Source organism: Gorilla gorilla, chromosome 13, assembly GCF_029281585.2.
Source record: "Gorilla gorilla gorilla isolate KB3781 chromosome 13, NHGRI_mGorGor1-v2.1_pri, whole genome shotgun sequence".
Taxonomy (NCBI): domain Eukaryota; kingdom Metazoa; phylum Chordata; class Mammalia; order Primates; family Hominidae; genus Gorilla; species Gorilla gorilla.
The window spans coordinates 65,959,247-65,983,298 of NC_073237.2; the positions used below are offsets into that span (position 1 = coordinate 65,959,247).

The 24,052-nt window shown below is 36.0% G+C and overlaps 1 protein-coding gene across 5 annotated transcripts in view; it reads right to left on the reverse strand.

Annotated features, from left to right (window-relative positions):
- The window catches only part of PTAR1 (protein prenyltransferase alpha subunit repeat containing 1), a 56,654-nt gene that overhangs the window by 30,199 nt on the left and 2,403 nt on the right, over positions 1-24,052 (reverse strand). For all 5 annotated transcript variants that reach the window (XM_031014691.3, XM_031014688.3, XM_031014696.3 and 2 more), the window contains exons 2-4: positions 17,191-17,360; positions 8,191-8,257; positions 527-631 (exon numbers count right to left, since the gene is read on the reverse strand). In XM_031014691.3, coding sequence (XP_030870551.1) covers positions 527-631; positions 8,191-8,257; positions 17,191-17,360 — 342 coding nt within the window. The remainder of the gene's footprint in view (positions 1-526; positions 632-8,190; positions 8,258-17,190; positions 17,361-24,052) is intronic.

Here is a 24,052-nt window from a genome sequence, read left to right on the forward strand (position 1 = left end):
GCAACTTTAGCTCAGCCTACACAGCATTCGCTTCAGCTGCCCTCAGCTTTCTCTGTAAGTTAATTTTAATAACCACAACCATCACCACCAACATCTTTACCAGGAAAACAACCAAATGCTTTTAAAATCCATGTTGCTCATTACAGTTGAGTATCTATAAATGCAATGCCCACAACTGCTTCAAAGAGTTAATAATAGCTAACATTTATTGAGTATTTAATATGTGCCAGGCACTGTGGGAGTGTTACATGCATTAACTCACGTAAACTTGACTGTTAACTATATGAGATAGGTGTAATTATTATTCTCATTTTACAAATGAGAAAACTGAGGCTTGGTGAGTTAAGTAATTTCCCATGAACACTTAGGTAGCAAGTTATATAGCTCCTAGATTTAAATGTAGGTAACCTGACTTCAGAATTCATGCTCTGGAACCAATAAGTAACCTTGCCTCTCACATGTCATGTTTCTTTCTCCAGCCATTCTGAATCCTAAGTAAGAGTACTACGTTGTAAATTAACCACACCTGTGAATCCATGTTTCTGGACTCTTTGGAAACTTGGTTAAGGCGAGTTTTCCCAGATGTAAATCCTTAATTGGATTTAAAGTGCCAGAGAGGATCAGCTCTTTCCTGTAAAAAAAAAAAAAAAAAAAAAAAAAAAAATTAAACATTACTTTATCCTTATATCCAAAGGTTCTACATGGCTTTTAATATAATCTCATTGTGAAGCGAATGTCTAAGAATTTTAAAACAAAAAAAGAAAGAAAAAAAGCCCAAGCCACTCTGGGATATAAAATGCTCATAAATGTGACATGCAGTAATCAAGAATGTATTCTCATAATCCCAATATAACAAATTAATAAGCAGAAAGAGAAGCTCTTAAATCAACAGATTTTAACTATTTTTAAATCTTAACTATTTGCGTGAGGGTAAACGGGGTTTTCTGGCCTATCTCATTTCCAAAAGTTGTGAGACCTGATAGTCGTACCTATAAGGCCAATCCAATACCAGTCAAAATTGGTCTAGTTTCCTAAATAGGACTTGACATGGTCTATTTCATTACAAAACCACACATACAACAAACACAATATGGTTGAGATGTAAGGGGAAAAAAAATCATTCATGGAATCACTATTCTAACCAAATTACTATTTTTTATTTTTGAATTTTCCCTTCTACTTTTCCCTATCACACATACATTTTAACATATAATTTTACATCCTGCTCTCATTATATCTTAAGAATTTCCCTATGATTCTATATAATCTTTATAATGAACATTTTAAATGATCAAATTAGTTTTCATTTAGTAGCTATGCTTTTCCCTTCTTGTTAGACATTTAGGTTGCTTCAAACTTTTTGTTATTTTAAAACAAATCTGGAGGGGGGAAGCTTTGTGCTTATAACTTCTTTCTTTTGTATTCTTACTTTGGATAAGTTTCCAAAAGAGCTATTAACGAGGTAAAATACTTACATGACCCTTGATATACGAGGCCATTCCTTTTTAAAATACTAATATAAGCAGCAGAAGTAATAGCAATGTAATGTTTTGGTTGTTTTTAAAACTGTTCAAGCCCAACCAAAGCTTCAATGCAATCAGTTGTCCCTTGGTATCTTGTGGGGGCTTGGTTCAGGACCTCCCAGGGATACCAAAATCTGCGAATGCTCAAGTCCTTGATATAAAATGTGTTGCCATTTAACCTACACACATCCTCCCATATACTTCATATCATCTCTAGGTTACTTATAATACCTAATACAATGTAAATGCTATATAAATAGTTGTTACATTATTCAGGGACTAATGATAGGAAAACAAAGTCTGAACATGTTCGCTACAGAAAGCAATTTTTTCCCCAAATATTTTCTATCTGCGGTTGGTTGAATCCATGGATGCAGCACCTACAGATACAGAGGGCCAACTATATAAAGAATGTCATGCAAGAGCTTTCTATACCTGTTTCTCAGGTAAATACAATTTACATTTAATTTCTCAGGTAAGTTTTTGATAAGTGCTGATATTACACTCTCACTGAATTCTCAATGTATCTATAATTTTATAATAAAATCAGATCATTTGTTATTATTTATTAATCTTAAAATGTCCTTCCTGTGTAGGGCTGATTATTCATTTATTTTAGAGAAGTTTAAGCCAGAGAAAACCAGAATCCAGCTCTTATACCATATCTACTTAGACGGACTTAATTCCTAAATACCACAATACATTTTCTTTCCAACAGTGACATACTATTTATAAAGTTTTATTTGATAAAGAAAACAACTATTTTCCTTTCAATGTTCAGGAAACCAATTTGTCATTATATATATATAATATATATATAAAATATATATTTTTTTCTTGCAACAGCCAATTGCTTTTGCAGTCTTGGATTCTTTTTCTTCTGAAATCAGTAACATTTTGTTCATACAGTAAGTCAGGATACCTATAAAGTAAAAGGAGGAAAATATTGCTCTATGTAATTTTAACCACTTTTGAAAGCAATGTTTCTCAAAGTGAACCCTGACTGCAACATCAGCATCATCTGGAACTTATGCAAAATGCAGATCCTCAGGCCTCAGCCCAGAACCAACTGAGTCAGAAACTCAGGTGGGCACAGCAATATGTGTTTTAAAACAAGCTCTTCAGATGATGCCCATTGGCTGGGCACGGTAGCTCACGCCTGTAATCCCAGCACTTTGGGAGGCCGAGGCAGGTGGATCATGAGGTCAAGAGATTGAGACCATCCTGGCCAACATGGTGAAACTTTGTTTCTATTACAAGTAAAAAAATTAGCTGGGCATGGTGGCACGCACCTGTAGTCCCAGCTACTTGGGAGGCTGAGGCAGGAGAATCGCTTGAACCCAGGAGGCAGAGGTTGCAGTGAGCCAAGATCACGCCACTGCACTCCAGCCTGGCAATAACGATGCCCATTAAAGTTTAAAAAACAACTACTATAATGAATTTATTGTATTATGCTTAATTTCCATTTCATAAATTTAAGACCTCTTATTATTTATAACTGTCTACCTTTATTCCCATATATATCCATATATAAGGGGAGATAATCAAAATTTTCTCCAAAAAAGAGGCAGTTACCCTACAACTAAGTTTTGACAAAGTTTCTTAAATTATGGGCACTCTCTTTTGCAACCACTGCGGTACAGAATTTTAAAAAAAGAAAAAGAAAAAAAATGGGGACTCCATTAATATCTTTATTTTGAATTAAGCAGCATTTTTGGGAAGACATCTTAGCTTGAAACAACCTCAATCAATGTTAATATATGGACACTGAAAAAGATCACCTGATGGAATCAAGCAAAATTTTAACATCAATGTAATGAACACTGCCAGGGGTAGTACTGAACATTTGTAGGTGTTGGATATTGCTGAAACAAGTTTTTCAAAAATCACTTTAAGAGGAAATATGATATGTGGTAACATTAACAGCAATCACATAATCTAGTGCTATATATATTTTTTTAGATGGGGTCTCACTCTCTTGTCCAGGCTGGAGTACAGTGGCACAATCTTGGCTCACTGAAACCTCTGCCTCCTGGGCTCAAGTGATCCTCCTACCTCAGCCTCCCAAGCAGCTGGGACCACAGGCACACACAACCACGTCTAGCTAATTTTTTGTATTTTTGGTGGAGACAGGGTCTCACCATGTTGCCCAGGCTGGTCTCAAACTTCTGAGCTCAAGCAATCCACCCATCTCGGCCTCCCAAAGTGCTGGGATTACAGGTGTGAGCCACCATACCTGGCCTTAGAGCTACATTTAAAAAAATCAACTGCTCTAATGTATTCAAATAAGAATCTGACTTGAGATACAATTTCCACTCACAAACAGATTCAAAAAGTGCTGTAGCTAGCTCAAACAACTTAGATATACTATGATGGGCTCTGGAAAACTGTGCTACAGAACTAAAAACAACCAGGTCTTGTGATGACAAAGTCACTGATGTCAATGAGGCATGTAAGGTGTTTGAATAAAACTGACTACGTTTTTTCTTTTCTCAATCTTTACTCTGTCTGAAATAACAATAATAATGGCCATCCTCATTAAAAACTACCATGTATTGAACACTTCCTCTGAGTCAAGAACTGTGTAAAGTGATTTACATATGTTATGTAATTTCTCACAACAATCCTGTAAGGTAAATATCATCATTGAGCCATATGAAATTGCTGATACTCAATCTTTTTTTTTAAAATAAACTTTTTATTTTACAATAGTTTCAGGTTCGTAGACAAGTTGTAAGGATAATACAAAGAATTCCCATATGCCCTGTACCTAGTTTCTCTGCTATTAACATCTTATATTACCATGGTACCTTTGTCAAAATTTATGAAACAGTATTGATATTGATATATTTTTATTAAAAGTCCGTACTTTATTTAGAATTCCTTAGTTTCTACCAAATGTCCTTTTCCTCTTCTAAAGTTCCCTCCAGGATCCCTTATATTTGGTAGTTATGTCTCCTTATGCTCCTCTTGGCTACTCAAATTTACCTTGCTTTTGATCACTTTGACAGTTTTGAGAATATGGGTCAGGTATTTTGTATAATGTTTTTCTCATCATTAAACTGGAGTTACAGATTTTGGAGAGGAAGACCAAAGAGGTAAAGTGACCTTTTCACTGCATCATATCAGAGGCATGTGCTATCAACATGACTTAGCATTGCTGATATCAATCTGGATTACCTGGCTGAGTTCAGGTTTCTTCACTACTTTTTGCAAGAAAGTCACTGATTTTTTTATTTGGTGCAAAGCTCAACCTTAAGAAATACGGAGTTATGCTCTACCTTGTAGATGGGGATTATCTAGATAAATTAACAGAACATTTGTCTATTGTCTCTTATTTATATATTCATTCATTCATTTCAGTGGGCTGATGGATAGGGGTAAAATCCAATACTATGTTATTTATTTTGTTGCTCAAATCATTCCAGCTATGGCCACTGGAAGCTCTTTCAGTTGCTCCCCATGTCCCTTTTTCATATCCCACCATATATTTTTGAGTACTTCCTTACTTTCTGGCTCTATAAGATGCTCCAAGCTCATCTTGTATACTTCCTGCTCTGGTCCTAGAATCAGCCATTTCTAACATCATTAAAGAATGGTATTAGAAACCACAATGTGGGTGCTAGAATTAAATTGTTTTTTATCTATATAAAAAAAAATTTCCCTAATACCTCAATTTTTTTTTTTTTTTTTTTGAGACGGAGTCTTGCTCTGTCACCAGGCTGGAGTGCAGTGGCACGCTCTTGGCTCACTGCAACCTCCGCCTCCCAGGTTCAAGCGATTCCCCTTCCTCAGCCTCCAGAGTGGCTGGGACTACACGTGTGCACTGACACGCACGGCTAATTTTTTGTATTTTAGTAGAGATGGGGTTTCACCATATTGGCCAGGATGGTCTTGATCTCCTGACCTCGTGATCCTCCCACCTCGGCCTCCCAAAGTGCTGGGATTACAGGCGTGAGCCACCATGCCCGGCCAAATACCTCAATTTTACAGATGAAGAAATTGAATCCTGGAGAAGTTCAGTAACTTGCTCAGGTTTCTTAGCTCAAAATGTCAGAACCAAACATCAAATCTGCACAAAATAAAGTTACCAATTTAAATCAATAGGCTATGAGTTCAGAACATGAATCACTGGAGTTTGGCATCAACTATTCTAGTTGCTCAAAGGTGTTTTGCTTACTCTAAGTACATAGACTGATGAAGAAAATAGGACATTATTACTAAGTCAACCTCTTTCATCAGGTAATTCACAAATTTCCAAAGCAAAAAAAAAAAAAAAAAGCAGTTTTCTTTAAAAAAAAAAAAGACCAGCTGAAATTCTAAATTATGTGTATCACTCACTGTAATTACAGGAGATCAGTTCAAAAACGTATTTTTGCCTCTATTTCTTTCCCCTAAGACTGCAACACCCACAAATTGAACTAGACGTCTACTGCATTATCCTTTAGCAGTTTGAAAAATGCATTCAAAAATCACTCAATGCCTTCCAGGGTTAGTACAGAAGAGATCCACTAACAATTAAAAATAAAGTTCTGTGTATTTGATATGCAATAGAGACCTTATAGGGTTAGACAAGTTTACTTTGAAGTTGGTAGTTTGTTGCTCAAAATGTACCTATGATTTGATGTCTTTCTATGTCAATCAATCTTACTGATACGAATTAAAATTTACTAGAACACATATCCACAAAGGATTTTTTAAAAATCAAGATTCCCTTTCTACTCATCTAGCACAAAACCTTACTAATCATCTAACTAGAACAATTTTCAAGATTAACTGTCATAAACACCCCTCAAGTTAGATTTATGGAGCAACTTCCCTTCATAAGACCAACCAGACATATTTTTTTAAAAGTTTAATAGAATCATAAAAAAATTCACCTAATTCAAATCTTTTATTTCATAGATAAAAAAACCAAAACTCTTGATAATTAAAAGTTATACTCAAAGTCAGCCGCTAGTTAACTTATGAAACAGGACTAAGTTCCATGAATCTTAAGGCCAGGATTTTTTCTCCTATGCTCAACTGGTTTATAGGATATAAAGTGAATAACATGTGTGTATACATATATGTATATAGGTGTGTGTGTTTATGTATGTATGTAGGTATATACACTATGCTAGTGAGATAATTTTTTGTTGAAGCATTTTTGAATTCCTCTCTATTGGTGAGGATGATGAAACAGGACTAAGTTCCATGAATCTTAAGCCTAGGTTTTTTTCTCCTATGCTCAACGGGCTTATAGAATATACAATGAATAACACGTGTGTATACACATATGTATACAGGTGTGTGTGTGTATGTGTACGTACCTATCTATGCATATATGCTAGGCTAGTGAGAATTTTTTTGTTGAAGGACTTTTGAATTCCTCTCTATAGGTGAGGAATACAAGAACAGGAATAAAAATGGCATTCCTACTTCCCTATTACTCTGATTTCTTTTTCACTGAATTTGATTTCCGTGCCCAATTTGCAAACTGCGTATCTATTATGTACAGGCACTAGAGTTAGATGCTAAGGAAACAAAGGGGAAAAAAAATAAAAGACATGGTCCCTACCCTTAAAAAAGCTCTGAATTTTAAGTTCATGGTACCTTCCTAAAAGTCTCCTTTGCTGATTCTTCCTCATCTTGCAAATGCTAGAACAGTGCTGTCCAATAGAAATATAATGTGAGTCACAAATACGAGTCATATATGATTTAAAATGTTCTAACAGCTATATTAAACACAAGTATAAATATATTTAATTCAATATATCCAAAATATAATAATTTCAGCAAGTAATATAAAAATTATTAATGAGATATTTCCATTTTTTGCTAGGTAGTCTTCAAAATATGATGTGCAGTTTATCACTTGGGACACATCTCAGTTGAGACTAATCACATTTCAAGGGCTCAATAGACACATGTGGCTAATGGCTACTGTACTGGATTGTGCAACCCTAGAAAATAGAATGTCTTAGGGCTCAGTCTTTGAACTGGTTCTTGTCTCTAGCTATGCCAACTCTTTTGGGGATCTTAAAACAGTTTCATGGCTTTAAAACCATCTATATGTTAGTAATTCCCAAGTTTACATCTGGCCCAGACCTTTTTCCTGAACTTTAAATTAATATACAACTACTTGGACACAAATCTAACATGTCCCAATCTGAACTGTTGGCCTATAACAAGCACCCCCTACCTAAATCTGTTTCTCTTCCAGACACTGCCATTTCAGTAAATGGCAATTCCATCCTTTCAGTTGCTCAGGGAAAAAGCCAGAGGCAAGCATGACTCCCTCTTTCTCATCCCATACACTTTCCACTACACTGCAGTGCTTCTCAAACACCAATGATATAATGTTATATGCCTTATAAGCCAACCAGTTATGCCCATTGCCCATTACTCTCCCACCCCAAAAAAATGAAGGAAAATAAAAGCATGTATCAAACAGTATACTGTAACTCAACATGACAATTTATATTTCAGGCAAGAAAGTTTATGAAGACACCACACAAAAAGGGGCAAAATGCCTATTTAGAATTGTCACAGGTATAAAGAATAGGTAGAAGAAATAAGTGTAAGATGGTTTATATTTCGTTTTCAAGAGCTAACAACTTATGGGGCTTATATGTCTTCAGAAATTTGGACAAACTTTATCATATCACTAATGAAAATGACATACCTCACGTTCCATGCAGTGGTAAAGTCTGGGTTTAGAAGCAGCAGGGTACATGTGACATCTATCAATTCTAAAATAAAGAGAAGTCATATTAAAAACAAATAGTCCTACCTTTTAAAGCTTGGCTTCTCATTCTTTTAAGGTTCTCTTTCTCTCTATCACATTATACTAATATATCTCTCATGTCATACTAACTTTAATGATAAATTCCCTCTTCTAAGCTGTCAAGGATATGAAGATTACTCTCAAGACCCTCTCCTGGTAAGTGTAACTCTCTTAAAAGATGACACAAACAATTTTACAATATGCCTATAAGGAATAATCTAATTAACCTCTTCCTTTTGGGTGCTTTTTGGTACTAATTTAATATTTACCGAGGAAAGAAACAAAATTTCTATGCCACTATTCATTTAACTTCACAAATATCTCAAGTATTGACTGTGTGTGCGAATTTTCAAAAGGAAAAAAAAATCACTCAGAATCCAACCCACTTAACATAATTCATTTACATTCTCCTGCAAAAATTATCCTTTCTTGCACATATTTTTACATAGGTATAGCAATGATAAATGTACAACTTTGTTCTATATTTTTCACTAAGTATTATTTCATATGCATCCTCCTATATTGCTAGAGTATGTATTTTTAACAGTTGTATAACAATCCCTTAGTCCTATATGCTACCAATTACCTTACTCTTTAGGCTGTTTCCTGTTTGTTTTTAACGTTATAGGTAATATTACTACAAACATTTTTAAAAACTTTTTGTCTTGTAGGCTATTTTCTTGGGCTATATTTCCTGAAGCAGAACTACTATGTCAAAACAACTTAAAAATCAGTATGACTCCTACTAAGCATTTCCAGATTGTCTTTAAAATGTCTTTAAAATAGACTGTATCTATTTATACTGGCAAAAGGAACATGAGTGTACTTATGTCCCTATAACTGACCTATATATATTTTTAAAAATGAATGTGACAGATAAAAAATTACAATTCATTTGTTTTAATTTACATTTGTTAATAGAAACATTTTCATTGTTTACTACATATAGTTCATCTTATGAACCGGCTATTCACATCCATTAGCTATTTATATTTATGACAGAATTCCTATACATTCAAATAAGCACCATAAGCCTCTATTTGAAAGAACAAAATTAACAAAGTTTAGACATATTGTCTTTGTCTTACTAAAACTGAAAAGAATCTTAGCATTAAGGTTATCTATCTAGGGGCACAGTGCTAAATTAAGGCAACCCTACCAAGCTCTTATTAAATGTCATGTAATAAAACAATACAAATAATTATTACCATTTATTTAGCATTACTGTGTATGAGGCATGACAGTAAGCACTTTATTTTATATTATTTCACTAAATTCTCATAATCGCAATCCAAAATATTCTTATCCCACTTTTCAGATAGGGAAACTGAAATTCTGCAATTTAAGCAATTTGCCCGTAGTCACCCAATTAGCATGTGGCAAAGTCAACATCAAAATTGTTTCCAACAAGTCAATTATGCTGCAAACAAAATGTCTGCCTACAATAATTGGGACATTTTCAGTGTTTAAGTAAAATATAAACTTTTTAATATCTAAGAGCAAATACACATAAACACATCCAATAGTCATTTAAAAATATTCTAGTTAACAATAAAATCAATTATTTTATTCTATCTTAATAGGAGATTAACATTTATTTGGGGCCCATGATTTCATTACTAGTGAGCATATTGGAATATTCAATTCAAATGAGCAACAAACAGTAGGATCAGCACACATTTATTTTGACCTCCAAGTCATTACATACATTACAACACAATATGCCTGTGAAGAATAATTAACCTCTTCATTTTTTTACTTTTAGTAGTTTTTGGCACCAACTTAATGTTTATCAAGAAAAAGAAATATAATATTCTATGTCACTATTCATTTAATTCCACAAATATTCCAAGTATTGACTATGGACAAAGATTAAAGTAGGCCCTTAGGACTGAGTGATTGAATGTAATGATAAACAAGACCTAATTTTGCCTCTAGGTTATCTTCAAGTTGGAGAGACTATATAAACAAATAATTATATAAGGCAAAATAATTATGAAGTAGAAACATAAACCACATTTTGGGGCCCACCAAAGAAGCTGCAATTAATTCTTAGTGGAATTATACATGGAAGACTGTAAATAAATAAAGTGGTCACGGCACCACCTTACCATACTGGAAAAAGTATGAGCAAAGATAAAAATGCATGGAACTTCACGCATAGTCTGCTCTCTAAGAGATTATGGATACCAGAGCATGACTACAACACAAGGTACTGGTAAAACGTACCAGGAAATGAAACCTTTTGAAACCTGGTCTCAATCTCCTGATCAGCTTGGCCTTCCATTACTTTCCTTTACATGTTACATTCCACCTGAGTCAAACTCCACTGTCCTATGAACACAAGTCCTACCTGCCTACCTTCTTTTCTTGGAACATAATTCAGATTTACCTGCTTGCTATTCTTTCTGGCTCAAGTCTTCCCATCTCCTAATATTTAACAAAAAAAAAGTTTAAAGGCTTTCCTAACCTACCTAGTTGGAAAAAAATCTTTCATCTCTGTTTTTTTTTTTTTCTTTGAGATGGAGGCTCACTTTGTAGTACAAGTTGGAGTGCAGTGGTACAATCCTGGCTCACTGCAACCTCTGCCTCCTAGGCTCAAGCAATTCTCATGCCTCAGCCTCCCCAGCAGCTGGGACTACAGGCGCGTGCTACCACGCCAGATAATTTTTTGTATTTTAGTAGAGACGGTGTTTCACCATGTTGCCCAGGGTGGTCCTGAACTCCCGAGCTCAGGTGATCCACCCGCCTCAGTCTCCCAAAGTGCTGGCATTACAGGTGTGAGCCACTGCACCTGGCCTCATCTGTTTTACGTGTATCTTACTTTTGTTACCTACATAAATATTGTCCTCTTAATTGGACCACAAATTTTTTGCAGGCAGGTCCTCCCTAATACATGTTCAAATTATTCATTCACTCAATAAATTTTATAAGCCTCTACAATAAGCCAGGTACTGAGCTGGCTGAAGATGAGTAAGCACAGTCCCTGGCCAAAAGCAGCTCCATGTCTGACCACAGCACAGAGGAGTGGTTAAGAGGATAGGCCTTCCTTAAAGCCATACTACCTGGGTTTGAATCCCAGCTTCTCCACTTACTATCTAAATAACCTAACCTCTTGGAACCTCAGTGAAACAAGGACTCACTCAGTGAAACCTCAGTGAAACATCAACCTCATGGTGTTGTGAGCAATGAAATTCATTCCATTTCTCCACAGCTTTTTGACACACAGTGAGTACAATTAAACGCCATTGCTGACTGACAAAGAAATGAGTATTTTCAACATAAGTAAGGAAGTCTGGAATAATGAGGAGGTTGTTCCCTTAGTAAAACTGTCTAAATTTCCAAACTTGTAAAATACGCAGCAATAACAAAAAACCCCTTTGTAGTCAAGTAGTTACATGGAAAGGTTTGTAAATGATGGGAAAGCCTCTGGAATTTCTTTTGACATCTACAATTTTCTAAAAAGTGATTATTCTACCTAGGTAAATTAGCATAGTCCCTTGGAATCTCCCTTTCTACATTAAAGAAAATGTGTCTGACCAATGGTAGCTGGTATTTGTTTGCACTTCTAACACAATTTCCCTCCTCCCTCCATCACAAGTGAAGACAAGAAGTCCATCCTCCATGAGAGACTTCTGTACAGCAGCACAAGGCAAAAACTAACACAGCAAGTACTTAAGTCCCCGCTTTTCATTTTATGGTTATGTGAAGATACAGGAAGACTTACCAAAGTAACACTTCCTCTACTGGCAGGTCTCTCCCTAAGAGAGCAACAGCAGCTACTGGGTTCAGACAGACCCCAGCTCCATCACTTACTCGGAATTCTTGGGCAAATCACTTAATCGCTCTAGGCCTTAATGTCCTTCTCATATGTAAGATGGAGCTATCATGGGGATATTAGATGATTAAACCCTTGAAGTGTTAGTACAGTCTCTGACATACAGTAAGGACTGAATGGTAATTCCTGTTACAAAGCCTGCATTTCCTAGTCCAGTTCCACAAAGGATATTGGGACTGGATGCCTCCAGAGGGAGCAAAAGATCCTCCTAAGCTGGCTAAGCAGTGACTGCTGAGCAGAGGGATACTTTTTGACTTTTAAGAATCTTAGAATTTAAAACATCAACAGCCTTGACCACCATCAGTGGTACCTAGTAACATATACAACCATAGGCCCTTCTCTTCTCCTCTTTCACAAACTGCTAAAACTTCCTCATTCAGGACTCAGGCTCAGACAAGACTTCCTTCAGTAAATATTCCAGTCTGATGTAAAAGGTAGGGGTAAAGTGTAGTGACAGAAATGAGAAAGGACTAGGAGAAGAAACTAGATTAGAAGTATCAGACATAATTAAAGAATCTGATCCTCACAACAACCCTCTGAGGTCTTGATTAGTATTTCCTTCTTTTGGTGTGGAAATAAGAAGAAAGAGGTTAAGTAATTTGCTAAGTCATTGCTAAGTGACTTCAGTGTGCTGACGAGTTCAGTTTAAATCCAGGTCTGCTGTCCTGCAAAGCAGATGCTCTTTCACTCTACCACACTACAGGCAATAACTTTGCCTTCTGCAGGTCAGGACTGAACCAAAGACCTGAAAAAGAACATGTATAATCAACGGTTGTAACTATTTGACTCTCTCAATTTCATCAACGATACGCCATTTCCTCTGCAGTTTCACCCGTAAGACATGAGCTACTGAAATCTCCACAGTCTCTTGAAATTAAACAGGTCTCTCTCCAAACACTAGAACATATACCAGCAAATAAATGTTCCTTTGTTACACACACTACAATATATGACTAACCCATCATCACGCCACAGGGAGAAAAAGAATCAGGGCACATTATACATAGAAAAGTAGCTAAATTTCAGCTATAACAAGGAGAAGATAAAAGGATGCTACAGAAGTTGGAGAAAAATCAATATGCTTTTCTTGCTGCACTGCATTCTAGAAATGGCCCAAGGCCAGTAGTCACCTGGTAATGGTCACTGGATTTGACAACTGTCTCTAACAGAGAAAGGTTTTCGTGCATCTAGAAATAAATTCAAGGCCAACTTAAATCAGTAATTCTTTTCCTCCAAAATACATTCAGGTTACCACAAGAAGTGAAGCTTGAGTTAAAGCTATATGGTAAACACCAGAGAGGCCTTGTTTATTATAGTACACAGTCACAGAATCAATAGCTAGACTAAGCTAAAAACTCTTGCTTACAAACTCTTGTTACTCTTTTGACAAATGTCTGTTGAACATGTAAAGGTTCTGAGTAAATAAAAATGATCCACAATCCCTTTTCCTAATAAACTCACATTCCAGCCAGGAAAAAGGTTGTTTAAATAATCAGCTAAAATACAGTGTGACAAGTGATACTATTATGCAAGCCATCTGAGTAAAGGGCTCCCATAAAAGAGCAGGGAATAATTATTGCTTCCTGAAGCAGTCAAAAAGGCTTCACAGTGTTAAGTGTGTGTATGTGTATGCACGTGCATGTGCTGGCAACCACACTGATAATGCCAACATTAAGACATGAGCCTGGCCTCAGCAAAGGCATGGAAGTAAGGCAGTAGTACACACAGAGTCAAAGAATGGAAGAATGCTGCTTGTGGCTTTAATGAACATATGTATCAAATAGCTGCTAACATAAATGTTTCTAGGGTTCAAATGAACGTCAAAAAAGTAGCAAAGGAAATTTGACAAGAAGTGTCAACTAACACTCTGCCGCAGTGTCTCAAGAGCTTGAAAAGGCTGTGATAAACTGGAACAGACATGCCCAGTTACAAAGAGTAGAGGCTGTATGTCCCAGCCAACTGTTGCCAGGTAGAAAGTTGTATACTCAACCAAGCCTTATGATTTTTCAAGTGAAGAGAGAAATCAGATTTATCCAACTTATAAAAAGCAATTTTTAAGACATTATACAAGCCACACCAAAATGTATCTAGATTAGCTTCAGCCTGTGTGCTAAGAATCTGCAACCTCTGATGCTGAATATAAACTGGAGGAAAAACTGGGGACAGACTGTAAAGGCCCTTGAATACCATGCTAAGGAGTTTCAACTCTACGTTGACCCTGTGGGTATCATGAAGTAAGATGAGCATATAATGTATTTCAGAAAAGCATGGTCAAACTGTTTTTAAGAAATGCTGTTCAAGCGTGTCTGAAATGACTGGCTACTGGCATAATGGACATGGGTCACAAAAGAGCCTGGAAAAGGGGTAGACCGGTTATGAGGTAATAACATTTGTCTGGATGAGAAATAATGAAGGCCTGGTCAGCCAAAGAAATGGAGAGCAGAAGACAGCTTTTAAAGAGAGAGCTCAGATATAGACTAAGTGGGGGCTGTGAAAAAGAGAGAGGAGCAAGAAAAGATGGCAGGAGGGCACACCTGAAGAGTTGCACCAGAGAGCTCTGTCCAGAAAGAACTCCAATGCTGTGGTCTTCCCTCCTGCTTCTTATATCTGTTATGGATTTCTCAAACATCAGAATTACAGAATCAGTCCTCTCCCAAACCGAATGTATTACTATCACAGACTTAAAAAAAAAAAAAAATAAATCTCTAACTAACTAAACAGGGACAATTCCTAAACATCTAAGGAATTCAGCAGGTTAATGAAAACAAGAATTCAGTTTGGTTAGGAAGAAAAAATCTATCCCAGGAGTAAAGGTCACCTTCAGTTACAGAATACATTTTTAGGTGGATGCCTAGGATTCTTGCATGATCGATCACACAGACAGACATTCAGAAACTGTCACTTAAATTGTCATCTTTCTTCACTTGGGTCTTCTTATAAATATATATTCTCTATAACAAATAATTTTAAAAGTGTAGCATTTTCATGAAATAACTGCTTTTTCCTAACATTTTTGACATGTTTTTCTTAGCAAGATTCACCTCTGTGCTCTAATTGCTTCAGTTCGTAAGTTTGGCAGAATACTCTTTTATTTTCAGATATCTTTTTCTGTCAAACCCAAAATTCACTTTCTTATATTTACTGATAATACAATATATAACCTGAGTAGTATGTGACACCATACTAAATTATGCTATCCACCCCCCTCAAAATAGTCAAATTAAAAACTGCTTCCATGGGGATGTAGGTTAGGATCAAATCAAAAGCTGCTTTTGTACACATGCATGGTTGCAGCTGAATTCAAAGTTTAGATGCCAGCTATTCATGTGAGTGAGCTTAACCATTTAATATTCTGCAAGGTTCCTTATGAGCCTATTAAAACTAAAACTATGTGGTAAGAAGACACAGCAAAGCCTGCAATAGTGTCCAGAAGGACAAAAACAGAGAAATGGAGAGGACTTGGAAGACCACAGAAAGAGGGTAGGTTGAGCTAACACACATAAATGGGCAATTATAGCCTCTCACTTTTTAAAACTCAGTTTCTTTTCTATAAGATAATCATTCTATCCCCTAACTAAAGTTAGTTATACATTGGTTCGATCATGCATTTCCGTGCACCAGAATATAAACAATACAGCTTTGTTTGGCAAAAAAATAACTTGATGGAGTCATATGGTGTTACTTTTTACCTCAGTGTTACTGAAAACTACAGCACAGTGATGGAATGCAGAATTAAAGAGGGTCTAACAACAGATAAACTTGCTTACCTTTAAGTTTATCCCTAAACCCATGCCTTAAAGTGTACACCATAAATTTGGGCTATGGCTAAACTTAGGCACAACCTTCTAATAAGAAAATATATAACAAAGGACTGAGTGAAACAGTCACACAGAAAATAGAAAACACTGCTCATTAAACCTTCAGAGTCCCTTTCTACGGTATAAAAAGGGAAAAGTGTTATTAACCAATTAATGACAGTATGTTACAGATAGTGCTGACAGAAATTCAAGGAAATCAGTATGTCATACATTAGGCAACACTCTTCACTACATCTCTCGCCCCCAAAGAGATTGTCACTCAACTGTAAGCTTCCTGAATAAAGGGACCATGTATTTATTCATCTTTTTATCTCCCACAGTACTCAGGACAGCATCTGGTATGAGTAGACCCTTGGTAATGGCTACCAAACTGGCAACTAAAATTCTCTAGGAAACAAAGTTCTTATTCAAAATCAGCCTCCAGGCATATTGAGCGCTTTTGAAGGTACTGCCATACATGGGAAGGGGAAGAAGCTTTACAAAAACAGTAAAGGACATGGTCTTAAATTAGTCTTCTCCCAAAAAGTGAGACCTGAGGTGGGCATACAATGACAAACAGAATTTGTGCACATGGAGGCTTAATATGGCAGAACACCAAGAAAAGAGACCAGATGGAATGATTAGGGATTGTCTGATGCAGTAAAAAAAAAAACTGTCTGAGAGAAATGGAAGAAGTGAATGCCGGATAGTTTTGTTTTGCTCATTTCAGCACAGGAACAGGATACAAACGGCCAGAGCTCAACTGGAACTTGCAGTGGAATGGCACATCCATAAATCACTGGGCTGGTTCACAATATCACTACCACTATCACGCCTACATTATCTCATTTGGACTACTATGAAAATGAGTTTTGCTGCCTATAAAAATACTAAAGGATTAGAAACCAGAGACTGAGCCTATAGGGACTAGAGTCTTCTTCAGTGACATTCAGATTTTTTTTTTCCTTCAAATGAAATCTTACCAATGACCCCAATACATAAACTGATAAAATCTGAACTGCTCTGGTTACAGGAGGTGCCCTGAAATTCTGCTTGAGGGCTTCTATATAATCACTGTGGTTGTAAAATTTGTCCAGGTGAGTAGAAACTACTCACTTGACAGAAAGGTTAGCACCCACCAAGACAGTGAACGGAAGAGCCAGAACTAGAATCCAGGAATGCTAACACTCAGAGAAGGGCTCTTCCTACTATATTCCATGTCGCTTCTAAAAACCAAATGAAGAAAATATGATTCATACTTACCATCTCTGTTCAGCCATTGCTTTCTTGTTCTGTACAAAAGGAGCTTGTTGTGGACATATGGTAAAAGGAACTTGACACACCAGCTCTCCACACCCAGTTTGTTTTCAACCAGGACTATGGGACTCCGGTTATACCTAGCTTCAGGACATGGGATCAGGCCAATTTCATCTCTTAATATGTAAAACATAAAAAAGAATTAAAAATAAGGATACTAACCTTTTCAACATTTTTCTAATTTCAGAGTATTTTATAAACCCCACATATTTCCCCCTTCCTTACAAATATTATTTAGCTCACTTACTGGGATTGGTAGATGCGAATAGTGGCAAGAGTATGAGAAAACCAGTATGCTGTACTCTCTGTAGGCAGGAGTGAAAACTGGTCTTGCCTTTGGATGGCAACTTAAAAAAAAGTCTTTCAAAATTTTGAATGAACATACCCTTTGATCCAGCAATTCAACTGCTCAGAAATTATCCTGTGCCAAAATATGTGAATCAGATGTTCACTGCAATGTTGCAACAAAACTAGAAACAATCTAAATGTTTATCAATATAAGGCTAGTAAAAAAAAAAGGCCCATCCACATAATCAAGCCATTAAAAAACAATGAGGTAGATCTGCATATGCTGATATAAAAAAAGTTACCAAGATACATGAAATGAAAAAAAAAAAGCAAAATGCTGAACAGTGTACAGCACAAATCCTTTTGTATAATTTCTTTAGACGATATATAGATGCATTAAAAATTTTCTTGGAAGGATAACAAGAAATTTTTGGAGAGAGAAAGGTGGTAAGGAAGGATTTTATTTTTATACAGTTTCAATTATCTAATAACTTGTATGTATTTCTATTTTTTTAATGTCAACAAATGTGTTTATGCTTGCTTGCTAATAAATGCATGTGGACCAGAAACAAAGTATCAAAAAAAGTTATTTTATCAGTGAGATTTTGGGCCATTTTTTCTTCTTTATACTTTCCTGAATTAAAAAACCACCCAAATAAATGTTAAAACACAAAATACATTTCAGAATTCAATAATTTTCCTCTGTGGTAGCATCTATATCCCTCAATCCACCTCAACTTAAGCTGAAAATTTGCATTAAAGGCAGAGATTTAATAAACAATATGTAGGGCATTTGACTTACTTAGTAAATGAACCAGCAAACATAAAAAATTTGTGCAAAACACATTCACATGCCTTTCAACTCTAAAGGAAGTTACAATTCTTGCCTACACAAAGGATCCTTTCTCAAACAGAATGTCCTCTGTTTAATTAAGGAATAACAAGAAACTTTTTAACAATAAGAGTAGTTGAAATAAATGTTTTTAGAGTGTCTATATAAACATGTCTTTAAAAAGCAGAATAATGAACTGGTTTTCAGAGTTTGTGTGTGACATTATGTATTATGTCCCTGGCATCCCCTTACCAAGAACACAGTGGTTTGATAGACCCAAAAAGAGGGAAATTGGTTGAATTACAAAGTAGGAGAAACACCCTGTCTTTTTTTTGGGCCACTATCACAAATTGGTAGGAGGCTGTGGATTTAAAATAAAACCCCTCCTGGAAACTAAACTGAATAGCTTAGAGGTAATCTACTTTCTACTGATCACTTCATTAGTGACACTGGGATTTATCAATAAAAAGGATATCTTACGGGTTGCAAGACACTAACAATTCTTTCAAGCTAATTTAACTCTCAAGAAGATTGTGGCATCTATGGGTTTTTATCCTTACAATTGGTTCCGTTGACTCAAAGGTGTTTTGATATACTATATCAATACTATCATAAGTTTTCTGATTAACTACAATGTACTGGGTGCTTTCTTAGGTTCTAAAATTCAAAAAGAATAAAGCAAAGTGGTCTCAGACTTCAAAGAGCTAAAGTCTTGCTGGGGAGCTGTGTCAATATCCATAATAAAATGTTACCACTTTACTACTCCAATAATATAAACAAAGTCCTGTAGGAAGAATAAGGACAAAGCTGAAAGAGCACCTGAGGTCAATGCCCAGTATTTCAAAACATATTTTTTGCATCTCTATTTGGTAGTATCCTGAAATCTATCTAATTCATTATTATGACCCCTAGCCATATCTAGCTATACTTGACTAATATATGACTGAATCTCTAGTATTTTCTGATGTTTGTGTTTTACTACATGAAGAATATTAAAAAATAAACAAAGTAAAACTAAATAAGTAAATAAACTCAATGTGATTATTTCAGGAAATTCTGTTCTCTGAGATATAATAACCTACTTACAACACTTCAAAGAACTGCAAGAGTCAACAATATAAATGTTATAGTAACAAGAATAAAAGAATCCTGTTTCTGGGTATGGTTTGTTTTTGGGGGGGGATTTTTTTTTTTAAACTTAAATTCACAATATAAAAACCTGTCTTGCTCACTAATTAAACTAGGATTAAAATGCCCAACTAATAATTTGGTATCTAAACTACAGAAAAGAGCCATCTGCACAATTAAAAAACACACTGCTTTGACTGTCTGTTCTTTCAAGAAATACTTTATAAAATAAGAATGGCTTGGATATAGCAGGTGCCCAATAACTGCTTCCTGAAAGGCTGATTATCCTGGTACTTTAGTGATAATATTCAAATTAATAGTTTTCACTTCTTGTCCCTCTAAAAGAACATTATCTCTGATTTTCTCCTAATAAAGTATACTGAAAACAGCATGTGTCCAAGTCCTGGATGGAAATAGATATATACACACACACATATACATACATATCAGTATCAGGTCATTTTGGCTTCTGTAGACTTCAGCTTCCATTTGTAAAATGGTAGAATTGTATTATACCTCCAGTAAGGCAAATGGGATAGATTTCACCCAGCTTTCAAATTTTATGACTGAGAAACCTAGCAGCTATTTTCATGTGAGGAGAATAAAAACAGTCTTAACAGATAATGTAGAGCACTAGGGGGAAAAACACATGAAGAGGTAGTAGGGTGTAAAGACAAAAGTACTTGATTGGAAGTCCAGAGTTCTAGTTAGTTTCCATTCTATCCACTGACAGGCAATGAGAATTTGGCAAGTCACTTGCCATCAGTATCCTCATCTGAAACACAGGAATAGTATCTTCCCTGCCTGTTATGGAAACCAAATAATGTCATGTGAAGAATGTGGCAAACTATGAAGTGCTAGACAAAGATCCACCAGTAGAGTTCGTTGGTTAATAATGGAAAGCCGAGGCAAAGAATTTAAGCCTTTGTCAAGTTATGTGACCCTAAGATACAGTGTTATGCTGCCTTCTAAAAAACATTACACATACTTTGTAAACATAGGTAGGTCAGTAAGCTTCCAAATAATAGTGTGTTTGACTTCAGACTTCTGTGTCTCATCCCTTAAGTCACAGTCCACTTTTTTCTAGCCAATTTCGAATAAGATTCCTTCCAAAATCATTTTAAAGTTGGAAGGGACTGCATTCCTCTGTCATTTCATCTGGATGAGGAAACTGAGGTCCAGCGAGGTTTGTGAGGATTATCTAAGGTCATATTGCTAGTGGCTAAGTTAAGAATCTGGGCCTCCTAATACTTAGCCCCAAACCCTTGACACTAGAACAAAGAGCAAAACAGGATTTAGATCAATTCCTTCTATTTTTCTGGAAATTTAAGTTCTAATTCCATACTAAAGAAACACTGGAAAACTCAGGAAAAAAAAAAACCCTAAAAGTCACTTGTAATCCCTGTTTTGCTATTAACATGTTTGGGTATATATCTTTTTTTTTTCCTGAGACAGGATCTTGCTCTGTCGTCCAGGCTGGAGTGAAGTGGTGCAATCCTCACTCACTGCAGCCTCCAACTCCTGGGCTCAAGAAATCCTCTCACCTCAGATCTCCTGAGTAGCTGGGACTACAGGTATGCACCACCATGCCCAGCTAATATATATATATATTTTTTGGTAGAGATGTAGTCCCACTATGTTGACCAGGCTGGTCTCAAACTCCTGGCCTCAAGTGATCCTCCCACTGAGCCTCCCAAAGTGTTAGGATTACAGGTGTGAGTCACTGTGCCCAGCTGGGTATACATCCTTTTTTCCTGAGTATTTTCAAAAAGTGGGATCATATTGAACATATTCTATAATCCTTTATGGAAAAAAACTGAGCAATTCCCATTAAACATTTTCCCACATAATCAATTTTGATATTTTTAATGGTTGCAATGAATGTGCTATAAATATCAAACATATCTCTAGTTATTTCTTTACAAAATAGTCTTATGAGAGGAACTACTAATAAATTTCACTCTTTTACACTGTTAGGTTTCTGGCCATTTACATTCCTGGTATTTAACAAGGTATTCAATTACCTGCATAACTAAGAAGATCATAGGATTTTTAAAGATATGATGGTTTGGGACAGCAATCAAGTTCTAATGGTGCTCACTTTTTAGGTTACCTTCATCACAGACTGCTCCAAAGGCAGAGCAATGTGGAACGAACCAGCACATTTACTTAAGATCAAAGTATGATACACCTCTTTGAGCGCCTCACTTCACAATAGGGATCCATTCACTGGCTTCCAGATGATGTTCACAGTTCATGTAACACTGATACTGACTTTGTTCCTTATGTTTAGACAGCTTCTCTGTCTATACTTCTCAGAAACACCATCAACCAGAACAGAGCCACTTATTATCCACAAAAGTTGCATCAACCAGCTTACCTTCTGGGAGGGATGGATGGTACCCAAATACTCAAACTGAATCCCATAGTGTGGAGCAACCAAACAGAAAACAGTCCAAGGATTCAGGAAATGGTAAAAACATTTTAAATCTAAATAGTAGTTATTTTCGTTTTGTTCTGCTCCCACCCCCCGAAAGAACTGGAATTCTTTCCAGCATGACCAAAAAGGAAAGCTAGTAAAATATATCTAAAGGAACTGACCGTTGCATATTGATAATTAAAATTCTCCTGGTGATTTAGATATTTCAGAAACCTTATAGGCTTTCTCATTAATTCCAAAGATTATCAACTTAATGTTTCACTGAAATTATATTACTGACCTTATTTAGAAAAAGCTACACAAATTACTAGTGTTTATTGTTACCTGCCATGCACGGTTAGGTTTTACATATATTTTATTCTGCACAATAATCTCATAAAGTAGGAATTTTGACCCCATTTTACAGAGGAAGAGTCTTGTCTAAGTCTACTCAGTTAATAAATGACAAGCAAAGATTCAAATCCAGTTTGACAGCTTAGACTATCAAACTCTAAACTCAAATTTTTACAACTATACTACACTATTATTTAAATAAATAAAAATCAGGTATAAGAAGCCCAGTAGACTCTGGCTTTCTATTCTTCAGTTCATCTTGCAGACGATCTAAAATTGCCTTTCATCATTCTTTACTAAAAAATGTTCACTGGTGCCTACCCATTGCCTTAGAAGTGTACATCCTTGAGCCAGCTTTTCTTCACCCCTCATGTCTCACTCAGTTTAAATGCTATTGCCTCAGAAAGAACCATCTTGACCTTATAATCTAAATTGGGTCTCCCTGTTGTTATTCTAAGTACCCTTCTTACTTTTTCTGACTCTTTTCATAATCTGTATGTTGACTGCTTAAAGTCCCATTAGGATAGGGACCATGTGTGGTTTGTTCATTAAACCACCCAGTTTTTAACCCTGTATACCCAGAGACCAGCATTGTGCCTGTCAAATGGAGGTACTCTTTTGCAGAATGTATGAATGGAATGAACGAAATTAAATGAGAGTCAAGGATCTCCATAATCTGGCCCTACTGTACCTTCTCAGCCACATTTTGCTTGTTTAGGTCAATTCACTGCTCCCTGTGGAGGTCTCTGGCTCCCTCTGAGACTACAAATCCTACCCAGACTTTAATATTTGGCTTAAAACCCACCTCCACTAGCAGCCCTATCCGAGACATAACCAGCCTCCTCTCCACTTCTATTAGACTCCCATAGCACTTGCTCATCATGCTCCTATCCAACTTTTACTATAAACTACTTTGGAGGGTTAATTTACTGTTCATGCAGTTAGTCTTAGGTCTCAACTACACCTGCACTATGCATCACAGTAGTCACTGGGCACATGGAGCCACTACGTACAAATCCATTTAAATTAAATAAAATTTAAAATGTGGTTCCTGTTCATATTAGGGACATTTCAATTGCTCAATAGCTACTATGGCTAGTGGCTACCATATGGAACAGCACAGACACAGAAAATTTCCACCATTACAGAAATTTCTGTTAGTGCCTTGAGTTCAAGAACTGTATTTTAAACTTCTATTTCACACAGTAAAGATGGTACCCACAACACTTCATAAACAGTGAGTTCAATATTTAATAGAAAAAACAATAACTTGCTGGATAAGATTAATTTTAACGTGACTATTTACATTATAAACTGTTGTCTTCTACATTAGCACAGGGTCCATACACTAAGTTAAAGACTATCCCTAGGTCAAGTTTTCAGTTTTAGAGAATCCAATATGATTATCTAATACTCAACCATACAAATAGCATTTATATAGTATTATCCAGTTTATAAAGTGCTTCATATTCACCAATCATTTGTCCAATATATTTTTGGTGAGGAACACACAGATTCAGGAAAGGTCTGATATTTATTGAGTGGCAACTAAGTACCACTGTGTGAGGTGATTTTCCTGTGTTTTCATCAGCCTCACAAGATCAAGAGGAAACTGAGGCTGAGAGAAGGTACCTATTCACATCATACAGTAACAAAATCCACATCTCACCACTGGATCCTCAACTCCTTCTGGCTAAATATTTCTACATAAACAAAGTCAGTGTATTTAATGAAGTAGATGTTGGCCAATAAAATTACAACCGATCTTAAGTTTGGACAAGAAAAAC